The 13,297-nt window shown below is 42.6% G+C and overlaps 2 protein-coding genes across 2 annotated transcripts; one reads left to right on the top strand and one right to left on the bottom strand. All coding sequences in view use genetic code 11, as the record gives it.

The window, feature by feature from the left end:
- Positions 1-4,151: 4,151 nt before the first annotated feature.
- EGR_01667 (Elongation factor 2) lies at positions 4,152-11,012 on the bottom strand (the record flags this gene model as incomplete). The annotated part of the gene is made up of 11 exons (XM_024490916.1): positions 4,152-4,345; positions 4,381-6,772; positions 6,922-6,987; positions 7,524-7,587; positions 7,614-7,650; positions 8,007-8,120; positions 8,186-8,295; positions 8,559-8,755; positions 9,131-9,253; positions 9,293-9,432; positions 10,994-11,012. 11 exons carry the CDS (start codon positions 11,010-11,012, stop codon positions 4,152-4,154), a joined length of 3,456 nt encoding a protein of 1,151 aa, XP_024354781.1.
- A 996-nt stretch (positions 11,013-12,008) lies between these two features.
- On the top strand, positions 12,009-13,227 carry EGR_01666 (Intron-binding protein aquarius; the record flags this gene model as incomplete). The annotated part of the gene is made up of 3 exons (XM_024490915.1): positions 12,009-12,143; positions 12,902-13,173; positions 13,215-13,227. 3 exons carry the CDS (start codon positions 12,009-12,011, stop codon positions 13,225-13,227), a joined length of 420 nt encoding a protein of 139 aa, XP_024354780.1.
- Positions 13,228-13,297: the final 70 nt, after the last annotated feature.

The raw sequence follows: 13,297 nt of genomic DNA, 5'->3' as shown, positions 1-13,297 counted from the left end.
ACAGAGGTAGTGTTGCATAGCTTTAGTATTTTTAGTTCCGCCCTATTTATAAATAGTTTTCATCTGGGAATTTGGTAATCTATTTGGTTTTCATTTTTACGAACTGCCGGCTTGGTATACCATGTTGTTGCCGTTGCCAAAGTAACAGGTAGCTAGATTGGCATTAAATTGAATGGTTTTTCGGGCCTGGTCGTTTGTGAGGCAAATTTTCAAGTGTTGAGGTAAGCTGTGCCCTCATCAGTGCCAAGTTTAGCTGGCATGAGTCAGTTGTCATGATGAAGTAATTGCTATCAACCCATTAGTTTGAACACCTCAACCCCTACCTCTAGATGTAGGAATTGCTGATGAGCGGCTGTTTTGAAGAAATGCGGATTTTTAGGAATTTTCATGAGTAGGAGGCAGAATTACTACTTTAAGGCATTCTTATTAGCGCATTTTCCCTCACTTACAATAACTTATACAATGAACGCAATGCATGTGAGAATATAGTGGTGCGTATTTTTACGAGCAATAAATATGGTAGCATAAACGTACTTTCTTTTCCAAATTTCTCCTCACATGCCTACTTTGTCGAATAAATTTTTTTACTTCAATCTTTGTGACCTTTTAATGGACGTGGCCATTATAAGACACTGATGGAACAGGGATAGATACCGAAATTGTTCGCTGTCACCCTTTATTTATCCTAGAATTATAACAGCAGGCTATCAAAATAGCAGGAGGCTTAGGAATATCCCCATATCTTTAATCCACTTTGAAGTTTCCCACCTTTATGACAGCATCTTTTTTGCAGTTACTTACCGGTTTCTATCCAACGTAAATGAGTTGCATTGGTCAGCAATTTTTTTTACTTCTGCCTCTTTGGAAACTTGATTCTCTCTAGTGTCTACAAATTTAATGCCAAGTATACAACATCTGAAGCACAAGGTGTGGTTTAACGACGCGTTGTTGAAAATGCTTACCTCAGTTTACGATCTGCCTTCAAACGGTCCACATCTTAGCGTTGTGTTGTAACCTTTATGAAGATCCGTGCTCCTCTTAAAAAAGGGCACTTTGTTTCCACGTGGAAAAGGTAGCATGGGATATGTATATTCACTTTTTACATATGTTTCTAATCCGTTTATGTATTTTGGGCAAATTCACACTTAGTGGCAATTCACACAAAAATTTGAGTCGTCGATTTGTTTTCAGCATTATCTCACAAGCTTCATGCGGACACTTATTATGTGCCATTCACTATCGCAAGTAAATTGGATACACAAAAGTACTTTCTGTACTTGAGAAAATCAAAGTCGAACCCTGGTCACATTACTCGTCTCTGCGTTTTAGTGGTTTCAGTAACAACACCAACTTTATCTACATAAAATATGACACGTGAGAGTTATCTCGGCATCTAAAATGAGGCCACTGGAATCCAATTGTCTCACTAATTTCTTCACCGGAAAAATACCCCAGGATGCCACAAGTCTCACATACAGTTCCTTTAATGTGAGTACCTTCCTGTGTTGTGAAGGTAAGGATGATTTTTGTGTGTACGAACAGGATGACACATTGTCAAAAAACCAGTTATCTAACTTGAAAATAAATCACTATGTCTTTGGACGCGCACCAGCACATGTGGGATATGTTTGGGCATTATTTTTTGTGGGTCAAAACAAATCATTTTGTTCTTTCATAGACTGTATATCAAAATTAGTATATTAGTTTGACATTCCAGGCGGATCAATCGTCAAAATGGAAATTTTTTTAAAGCTAATGGTACCATCAGTAATTAAAAGGGTACTCTCACACTAGGCAAAATGAACCTTAAGAAACCATTTTTCCCTAAAATCACCCTTACTTGAAATTCAAAAAATAATTGTTCTCTTAGTTTCTAAAGTCACGAGACAGAGCAATAAATCACATACTCTGCTAAAGTATTCTATCATTGAAAAATCCTGGGTCTCTTGGGCACTTTTAACTTATACTATGGATACTCTGTGCATGTTCTGCTGCTCAAAGTGGATTGATGCAAATGTTTAGCGAACTAATATCTTTTATTCAAAAGGCTCTGCTTTGAGTTATTACTTACCGTGGTCAGTATTAATACTTAAAATCAAATCAGAATTACTCATATTTAAGATGAATGTGTTTCCTGTGGTGAAATTTATAAAAGACAAAACACAATTTGAAGAATAGTTGTTCTATTGATATTTTGCTTTTAGCGACAAGTTAAAACAGAAATGCTTCGAATAATTTATTGCCGTTTTGTCCCGTGAGTTTCACCTGATTGCCCAAATCGACTCAAGTTCTACGTCAGCCGAAGGCGATATCGTCCGGATGTTGGATCTGAATCACATTTGTGACAGTTTCTTCAACCTTTTAAAGCCCATTCTTTTGCGGTTAATTATGAAAAATAACGGATTTAGTAAATTTGGTTGTATTTCCCTGGAGAGGCCAGTACTTAAAAGGTACTACTTTTGTGTTAGCAATAGGTCTTTCTTTACACCTACTTGAAAGCATTCCACCAATCAAAAAGCTCCCCAAGTTTTCGGGGTTGGTCGCCGCCACAGCTCTGGCCTGTAAAGTGCGGTCGTTTGTACATGCTATGGAGCATAGGCATATGTTCACGTTCCGGTTTATTTCTTTCCAACTCCTACGATAAAAAGTTCTCACGAATGAATTAATGATTCTCTGATATGATTTAACCTATTCTCATGAGCGCTTTATCTCTTTATTACAAGGAGATTCTTAAGTGCGAAGCTAAAACCAAGGGATCTTCATGTGTATTCACCTGGAAGAAGATTCTAACTTGCTAAAATTAGTCACTCCTGAAATAAACAAATAATCAGAAACGCCCTCAAAGTTAAGTACAATCTGTTTAATCATGCGGCATTATATACCATGGGATTCCATAACTCAATTTACGAGTGTCGAAACCACCTTCTCCTATTCTGTAAAGTGGACGACTCCCGTTATGATTTTACAAGCATAACACCGTGATGAAATGTTATGACATAAAAGCTTTCCACCCTCAGATTCTTTTGAGACAAAAATATCGCTAAATGTGGAATTGGGGTGTTTAGGAATTGTGAATCAAAAGTACAGTATGCGAAGAAAGGCCAGCCTCGCAGAAACAGAATCAAGTCCAAATCTTCCTGTCATTTATATTTTTGGGAATCACAATCTCACCAACCCCCTTGGTGCAGTTGCATAATACAGTTTGCCTAATCCTCCCTTTGTATCTATTTTCGAATCGAGCATGGCAAGGTTGGATAAAAGAGGTGGGTCTCTCTAGCATGTGCCTCACCGAACCTATCTTCATTATGGTTAGTTTGATGTTCACTTTCATCCATTTTTTAAATAGAGATTAAGAAACGCACTTTCGCCAGCCATTTGAATGACCTCATTTTGCGTTTACCATCAAAACTGCTGGTTGTTACTATTTCCTTATATTTCGGGCGACAGTAACTAGTTTATTAAATCGCTTAATAATCCTCCCTTAACACCTATAGCAGTCATGCCGTAGGAGTTTCAGTAGAATCACACGCCACCGTCTCGTGTTACAAAGTACGAACAGGTTCGAACGCAAGGGGTGCTATCCAGGCGACTCAGATGACCCGACAGCCGACCTGTGGACGCTCTGCTGAGCGTGAACGCGCCCGGGCTTAAGCGCGCACGATGTCACGGTGTCGTGCCGGCCTCACGCGTTGACGTCATCCGACGCGAGCATGGCATGGCCGCGTGATGCGTGCCCCCCACGCAGCCGACCGCCTGGATGGCCTGAGAAGATACGCGCGTGACTAAAAAATCACAGGGGTAGGTGTAATGAACCCAACTGAATCGTATCAATACACAGGTAGACGTGAATTTGAACGCTGATTGCGAATCGGACGCCAAATAGAGAACCCAGTCAGGACACATCCCAAACCCCCACGCTAACCACCCCAGAGTTGGGACCTACTAGCCATAAAAAACGACCAGAACGACGATTCCCACTTCGCTGGATGTCTACAAGATTCCAAACCTCCCAAGAGTCCATTCCCGATACCACTACCGACCGTTTGTAACCCTTAAAACATTAGCCTATGACCAATCCTCGCAAACACAGTTCCTCAAACACTTTACACGCTAAAAACGTAAGTGTAGGTCCTGAAAACTGTATTTTAGTCTCATAGTTTGTCGATGAAGTTATCGAGACTTGGGATAGCTTCGGGCTTGCCCTTACGCTTCCTGATGCCGGCAACTAGAGCACCAGGCTTGCTGTTAGGATCAAGAGGGTTTCCTGGGTACAATTGCCAATGGTCAAATTGGCATTGGGGGAATGCCTTACCGCTGGTAGCAGCGCGAAGCTCTGCCGTGAAACCTAAGAGCAAGGATTAAGAGACAAAGCGGCCTTACCAAAGGACTCATTTACAGGCAAGTACGCCTTCACAATGTAGATCGGCGTACCAGGAGTATTTTCTTCACTGAAAATGATACCGCGTTTTTTGTTAAGCGTACTATAAATGCCTCCCAAAGCATCCTCGGGTGTCTGAATTTCACAAACATAGACAGGTTCCAAGATAGCCGGCGAGGCGGTGAGGCAAGCACCATAGAAACAACGCCTGGCAGTGGGAATAATTTGGCCTCCACCTCGGTGGATTGCATCGGCGTGAAGAACCACGTCCTCGATGTTGAAACGAATACCCCGCATATTTTCGTCACATAGGACACCATCCATGGTGACGAACTGGAAGGCAGCTACAACACTATCCTTGATGTCGTTAAGATACTGGACACCCTTCGTAACGTCAACGACCACATTGGGTCCAGTACGGTCGGGACCGAAGCACCAAATCTTACGTGCATCAGTTGCATCCCAACCGTAGTTTTCCGTCAAAATACGACCTCGAGCCTTTGGATCCTGCTTTGCAGTAACTACATTGTCATCGATTTCCTTGGTGAGTTCTTCACCCAGTGGTTCCGCGCGGAAGAACAAACGATTATGCTTATTAGGCGACTTGGACAAAGCTTGAACTGAAGATACTTCGGTAACAGTTTCCCTGTATGAAACCACAGGTTCAGATTTCTTAATCGGAATACACGCATGATCCTCCTCCAGGTCTTTTAAACAGATTTCCAGATGTAATTCACCCGCGCCAGCAATTATGTGCTCACCTGACTCTTCGGTTTGAATGAGAACCATAGGGTCAGACTTCGCAAGGCGCTTTAGGCCCTCCACCAGTTTAGGCAGATCGCTGGGATTTTTGCAATCTACAGCAACACGGACCACTGGACTGACACTGAATTTCATTTGGCGCATGTTATGAGCACCAGAAAAAGTCGTAATAGTGCCGGTCTTTACGAGGAACTGATCGACACCTACAAGACCGCAGATATTACCACAGGGAACATCGTCGATGGCTTCCGTATAACGGCCCATCATGAGAATAGTACGCTGGATAGACTTTTCACAGCAATCATCCTTCTTGCCGTGAACGTAGTTGGGACCCATAATTCGAACTTTCTGGCCGGTCGCGATCGTACCTGAGAAGACACGACCCAGGGCGTAAAAACGACCCTTGTCAGACGTTGGAACCATCTTGCTAACATACATCATGAGGCAAGCGTTGGGATCACAATTCATTATCCCGATAGCGGCTTCATCGTCCTTAGGACCCTCGTAGAGCATCTCCATGCGATATCTCTGGGATACAAAAGGACTCGGGAGATGAATGCAAATCATCTCAAGAAGACAATCGCCCGCGGGAAGCCATTTATGCATTATTGTTTTTAACAAAACCTTGGCCGGTTGGTCGTGCTCTTCAGTGCTCAACTTTACATCAATCGCAGTAAGCATTTTTTGAATCATCGGCTTATCCTCGTCTTGAACAGCTCTGAAAATCTTTGTAATTGGGTCGAGTATAAAGTGCACGAATGCCCGTACATCTTTGGGGTCTGTCTTGGACTTGCGCCACTTCTTTTCAGCTGCGTTGAAGAAGTTATCTCCCCACAGCCGAGGAAGGAGCTTATCAGCATCCATGCCAGTACGTTTTGCGTAGAATTTCGCCATCGTATGCAAGGTGAAGGCCCAGCTTTGTAAACCGGAACCGAACCCAACGGTTCCATTCCCTGGATTTACAGTTACATCACCCATGGGACCATCGTGTTCACTGAATTGAGCTATGATAACATTAACGTTCTCAACAACCCTAGAGAGATGTTGATATAACGACTCGGGGTCCTGGCCCATTGTGCTCAGCGCTTTGTCCAACTTATTCATAAAAAGGATAGGCTTTATACGTTCAGCAATAGCCTGTCGCAAAACAGTCTCCGTTTGAACACAAACACCTACGAGGGATACAATAGCTTCAAAGTGGTGCTTACCTGAGACGGCATCCACGACGACGAGAGCACCGTCCGTCACACGCAAGGCAGCTGTAACCTCAGAGCTGAAGTCGACGTGACCAGGCGAATCGATAAGATTTATCAAAAAACCACACTCGGCCTTCCCCGACACATCACTATCCACGGGTTGAACTTTGCGCACATAGTCTAGCTGGTCTGCATTCAGTTCATTATAGAGACTAATGGCTGTTGACTTAATGGTGATGCACCGATCCTGTTCGTCTTTGCGAGTGTCTGTGAAGCGAGCATCACCAGCACGCGACTCGGCAATGATGCCGGCCTTTGAAACAAGAGAATCAGTTAGAGTGGATTTCCCGTGATCAACATGAGCAATCACAGACATATTCCGAATGTTTTTGTTCTTCGCCATTAACCGACGAATCTCGGCAACTGTAAAGTTAACCTGCCAAATAGAAGAAAAATGCAATAGCAAGTTAGTAGCAGGGAAATATTAGGGTGAGGTGAAGGTAAAACAAAAAGCAGTGACAGCAGTACATCCGTTAGACTTCACCCTAGACCATTAACCAACGTCCAGAAAGCGGATAAGCATACCATCGCAAAGTCAAGTGGTCCACCCCCAAGCCGGATGGTTAGTTGAAAAAGTGCCAGTCGAGTGAACTAAACAAAACACGTTAATGTTGGCAATATATGTTGCAGTAAAAAATAATGGTTCAAGTGTACAACTGACTTTAGATTACCTTGTCAAACCATTTTTAATGCTTTGCACAGCAAAAAGAGATAGAATTTCGACTAGTTAGACGTTAGAATACTGTTTGTTGGAAGCCATTCCAGTACATATGAAACACAAATACAAGAGTAATTCATGCTTATTTTACATATTGTTACATCCTGAACTCGCTCTTATTCCATTAGCACCCTACGACTTCCACCAGCAAATAATCTGGTCAAATTATTGCATCATGCTAGCTAAAGTTCGTTTAATTATTCGTCAAAAAAAACCGAGATCACAGTTAATTACTTTAGCTCGCTTGTTTTGCTCGATAACTCACTGTTTATGAACATTTCAAGATGGTATAGGGCCTACTCAACTTTCTTGCATAATAGTTGTGACCGAGGTTCAAGTTTGATGAAGATACGCTGTAGTTGAGACGTTGATTTGTGGTGCTTGGTAAAATTCTGGTGTTGTGACTCACATAGTCGCAGTAAGCCAATGTGGTGCTGGAGAACAGAGTAACACCGCTCAACTGAGCCGGGCACCTAGTAACGTGGCCCGAGGGCCATACCTCAGAGTGGTATTATTGCCTGCGGAGCCCGAAGCGTCTGTGCGATTAAGCGTACAACCGAATAATGTATCAGGACATCCACTGTATGTTATCTAGGAATTTGCTGCTCTGTTTACTTACGCGATGTTTGTTGCGACACTCCGTTCGAAAGAATGCTAAGTAAATGACTGCAAAAAATTGGGCACACTTCCAAATATCATCTTTTTACTATTTACAGTGTTTAGCAAAGCATAAGTTATTGCAGCCACTTGGTAATGTGCTCAACGGCGTGTTAGACCACACAGATGCCGAGGTCCGCACGGGGGGCACCCCCACCCCCCGGTATGGCCTTTGAGCTGTTTTTAGCCTCTCGGATCTCCTGTATTTCACTGGAGCGTGCTTCACCACACTAACCCGGCTTATTACGACTGGAGAAGACTGGGCACCATGTGATCACGGTCCCTGATCCTCTTGTCGCTATTCCGTAGACATGAGTGGGATCATAGATTATCATATTCTGACCTCGTACTGTTGCAAACGAGGGGCGCCGCAAGGGCGAAAGCTAGTAAGAACTATTTCCATCACATGCATACTCACAACGCGGCGGGATAGGAGGTGACCTCGCGCTGGGGCGTTAACCGGGCTCGGTTGGCCCGACCCCGTCACAGCATCATCTTTGATCGCCCTAAGGCAACTGTTTTTACTAGTACACCAAAGACGATTCTTACAAAAGCGCTGATTTCTAGGACGGTGGGTGAGCACTGATCCGTCACCGTCTTCAGGGCGCGACATTCGAGAAACTCAATTGGTGTCAACTACCATTTACCATATCGGCGATTATGGGTAATGGTATCACAACCTTACCTTCCGGTAAGCTTTCATGAATTATAAAAGGGGGGCAAAAACGAAAAAACAAAAACATGGTGTCATCAGGAGAGGAGACCAAGATAAGTAGCACGAGGATACTTCTTAACCAAGTGAGGCCACTGGACCACAACGAGGGCCAAGTGGAGGTGGTAAAGCAAGCGACCGGAGAGGGAGAGATAGCGCGTGCGGCACACGCTCTCCACAAAAACCACAGCCTTTGAACCGCGCATAAAGCTGTGTACCACCCAGGCCGCCAGACAAACCGGGACACAAGTTCCAGGACCATTGCAGAGTACCTTGAAAAAACGGATGTAAAATTGTACATACGATAATTTCAAGAGCTATAATGAAGTACAAGAAGAGGTGGAAAATTAGATGTCGAAGAAGGTATCCAGTAAGAATTTCCTTGAAAGAATTCCTGGCACCATATTTACAAAACCGGGATCAATATAACATTTTTACATCACCAATGTGAGTATGATCCAAAACAGAATAATCACAGAGACGATGATTTCTTAGCAGAAGAAAAATGCAATTCAAAGGATATGATAAAATGAGTGGGTACTAAGTAATACAGTTGGTAGTGTCAACCCGGGGAAAATAAATGAAGAAAATGAGGTCATTGCTTCAAAACTCCGCATTGGCATCGTAGTGCGATTAAAGTAACTTACAAGCCGAGGACGATGTTTTAAAACCAAGAGAGTGGCGATTATGCTGGCATAGCATGTGGTGAAAATACTTGTGAAATAGGACTGCCCAACTTCCCTGGCGCGAGGTAACTTTTCGACCAAAAACTAATGTGTGCAAATGGGGATCCACCAATGTCATCTTACATCATTGTTCTGATGTGTATTTTCCAGTTCTGAAGCTTTTTGATCACTTAAATTGTCATTCGAAGCCACAACGTATATTCTCGGGGAATAGGCTGGAGGCAGAAGGCGCACATAGGACAACAGCTCTGCCGTGTGGCCACCTATGGCGAAAATAACAGGAAAAACAAAGAAATTACCTGAACCCAGAACAATCATTGTGCTGCACCTTCCAGAAGCATCCGTCAAACATACACAGCACCTCAACACAATCCAAAGCACAAAAAGCAGGAAAACAATTTCTAAAAACATCTAGAAAAAGGGCACATCAGATAGAGTTCAAGTGAATTGTCAATAAGCTTTGATAATTTAAGTGGAAAACGAAATCACACCACTTTAGGATAATCAAACGTGACTAAGGCTGGTATCTAGTCGTTTCACCGCAAGACATTAAGAGACAGAAATCGTCAGGAAGTGCATTTCTTCGTCAGCAAAAAAGACCGCCTATTTTTAAGGTTCTCAAGCCGTGTCTACTCACGCCGCGTTTGGTCGGAGTAATCAATTTAATGGGGATTGCTAAAGTAGGTCACCAGTTTTCACATCCGGAACTATGTTAATACTGTGAAGAATTTAGTGCAGGGAAAACCCGCACCCAGATACAATTAATTAGCATGGTTTAAAATAAACTCCATTACACGAGAATCAACCCAGCTAAGTAGGAATTATTCGATGTTAAATCGGGAAAACACACTTATTCAGAGAAACATGGTAGAAACAACTTAGACGCTGCAAGAAACGGAGAAAGTAGCATAAAAACATAATGAACAACCCCAACCTGCCTTGATGAACTCAAAATACGCTCCGAGTGGACAAATAAGTACACAAAGTCCCACTTCAACAACTCGCTGCATCCCACAAATTGTGGGTGTAACTTAGCTTCAACATTTTTAATCAAAGTCAGAGATTATTTTTCCAGAGTACAACTGGGCTAGACCATTTGTTTTTTCAAATTGTTTCCATCGCTTCCATCCTGTGCCAACAATCAAACAGCGAGGGGATTTTACTCGCATAAAGTCAATTTTACAATAATGCACGCACCCCGTTCCTAATCACTGCATGTTGCTAGTTACCAGAAAACTTGCTTGGACTAATGTAACTCAGCATCATAAATCTCGTGTGTACGAGCGTCCAAATAACTTAGAAAAAGTTTCGAACATCTACATGTTAAGTCACATTGAAGGCGAAGTAAAGATTACCACGAGGAAACTCATTCAGCCGCCATGTAATGTGCCAAGCTCTAAGGGCATGTTAACCTCCTTCAAGGACACGTAAGTAACAACTTACTGCCAGCGCCGGCAAGTAAGGGTCACATTTTCCCCGCCCCCATTCAAACTACGCGGGAGCCCGTTAAGAAACTATAACTAAAACCAAGTTTCTATAAGTCCATTGAAGGTTAATCCGATAAACCCTGATATTCACGCAGAAATATGTAGCTCATGAATTGGTGTGGTAGACCAGACTTCAACAGCGCGCGCACAAGCATAAGTCGTCTACTGGCACTGTTCAAGGGACATACCTCATGGCGGAGTCACAAACTGTGGAGACCCAGATGCTTGTGCAGCTAGGCCATAAAACTAGGTGCCAAATCACCAACGCAGCAAAGATAAAATTTACTGATACCGTAAGAATTCATAGAAGCTTGATGCAAATCATATCACGCGTCACCCTGCATCACCACCATCATCTCACCACCTTGCAGAAGACACGAATTGCTCAAACTTCTAAATGGCCACCCAACGAACTTAATAAAACGCAAATTAAAAACTGTTAACACATTACAGCCACATTTATGCTTTTTTCTACTTGCAATTTTTAAACCTCTTATTTCAGATTTTTCATTATGCAAATCAAGCTAAGGGGATGCCTTAAATATCAGTAACATTCTATGTAAAATCAGGTAATTTTTCACTTTTGGAGTAAAAAGTTTTTTTGGGGGTCTTACTAAATAAAGGGCTCTTAATTAAAGATTTGGTAAGTTATTATTAAGCTTTTGCAAGGCTACACATTTTCTGCTAATTGTATATTTCCGTGTCGTTTATAAAGGCAGAAAACGGGAATAGCATACCGTCTAATGGCAACCTCGGAGTGTGCTAGTTATATGCAGGGTGGTTATAACTCTATTCGATGGCGATAAAAAGACACTAATACAAAGTGATCACAATCACTTGAATGTTTTAATTAACTGCTTTTCGAGGGTTGTTTGAGTACCTCCGCTCTCGGTGTGTGGTCTGCGTGATTTTGTAATTAAGTGTTTCTTTTCGCTTTCTATCCATACCGTTAAACCCATTTTGACTGTAGTTAAAAAGCGATCTAAACAGATTTCTGTGTACAACACCATGCTATTGCTACTTAGCCACGACTGTTCTAGTAGTTTTATGATTAAATACTAGGTTTTCCTGCCTTTTTTGTGTCCTGTGACTGCAAAGCCTGTGGTTGGGTTTGCTCTGCTCGGTGGTCCTCTTGGGAAATGACGCATTTGATTCCATTTTCTAGTGACCATGACGTCGTCATCATTCGATTTCGCTGGTCAGAGTCGTATTGCCCAGTTGGCGCGCACATATTGGCTTCCTCCAATCGACACGGATGGTCAGCAGAAACAAAAAAAATATTTCAGGATGACCTTGTTGAGCGAATTTACCTGGAAGATATGATTAGTTTCGGGTTCTCTCACCGTCGATGTATGATGCTTGAATTGGCACAGTATCTTGAATGTTGGCTGTGGCCAAACTTCGATGAAAAAAGCAGTCGTGCCCACATTATATCCATTTGTGTCATGGTCAATGAGAAAGCTCGTGAAAGAGTACCCATTTGGCAGGTAATTTTTTCAAGGCTTGTATTCTCTCAATGGGACAAAGTTGCTAAGTTATTGACAGTGCGTTTTTCATTTTTCAGTGCTTCCGTGATAATCCTAGCCAGTTCGGTCTGCTGATTTTCCGCGTGATCGAGATGCTTGTGAATGATTCCATTGACGCCAATCTTCTCTTCCCACCAGACGACCCGAAGCTGGCGACGAACCGTGAGGACCTCCGCAAATGCCTGACAGAACACATCGTTCTCATCACTTTCCTCTCCCACTGCCTGACTAGCCTGGCAGAAGTAGGCGTTTTGCGGCGCTGCTTAAAGGACATCTACTCTCTAGCGGTTTGGCGACATCTTCAGCCGCAACGGTTGGAAAAGGAGTTGGCAGCGGGTCCCTCTCGTTACCGAAAACTTCTGAAAAAATTAGAAAAGCATGCTGCTGAGTTAGATGCAAAAGAGTCTGAAAGATTAACCAAACAGCGTGCTTTTGTGGCCAATTTTGTCGACAAATTTTTGGCCATTCTAGAGAATTTACCCGGTGACAAGGTTCTTATTTATTAACCTATTGCATTAAATTTGAATATTTGCAAAGTGCTTTGGAGTTCCGGCATTCGGAGCTGGTATAATTCATGTCAAGGCCTTTTATCTATATGTAAGCTTAATAAGAGTTGAAATGGTAAAGGGGTGAATGTGTTCCATTTCCATCATTATTCTGATTAGGACATTTTTAAATAGCTTGCTGTGGTACGCTTGTTCATATTCTCTTTTTTGTAGGATCTGGACCCTCTTCTCGCCCATTACTTGCATAGGAGTTTGCTACTTCTGATCGATTTATCCAGCATGTTGATGACTCGCCGATTCCTTATGATCTTAATGGACGATCGTCATACAGTGATACGCTGTCAGAATTGCGTCCTCTACAAAGCAGAAGGGAAAAAAGAGGGTTGCTTGTTCTCTGAACTTGTTGACATTTTGACCTTTTATGCTCAGTTTCAAGTGGATTCAACTACGGGGGAAGCAGTGGATGCAATTGAATTAGATCGAAGGTTGGTCCCTCTAGTAATTCACATTTTTATTCTCTTTTAAGGCATAATTCATAGTGAACAGCTCGTGCACAACGGTTTTGTGCGTTTGAATTAGGTCTATTCATGACACAAAACTTGTTCCCTG

This window comes from Echinococcus granulosus (assembly GCF_000524195.1).
Source record: "Echinococcus granulosus chromosome Unknown EG_S00006, whole genome shotgun sequence".
In the NCBI taxonomy this organism is placed as follows: domain Eukaryota; kingdom Metazoa; phylum Platyhelminthes; class Cestoda; order Cyclophyllidea; family Taeniidae; genus Echinococcus; species Echinococcus granulosus.
The sequence above is the reverse complement of the archived record's forward strand: the minus strand, read 5'-3'. Positions and strand labels throughout refer to the sequence as shown.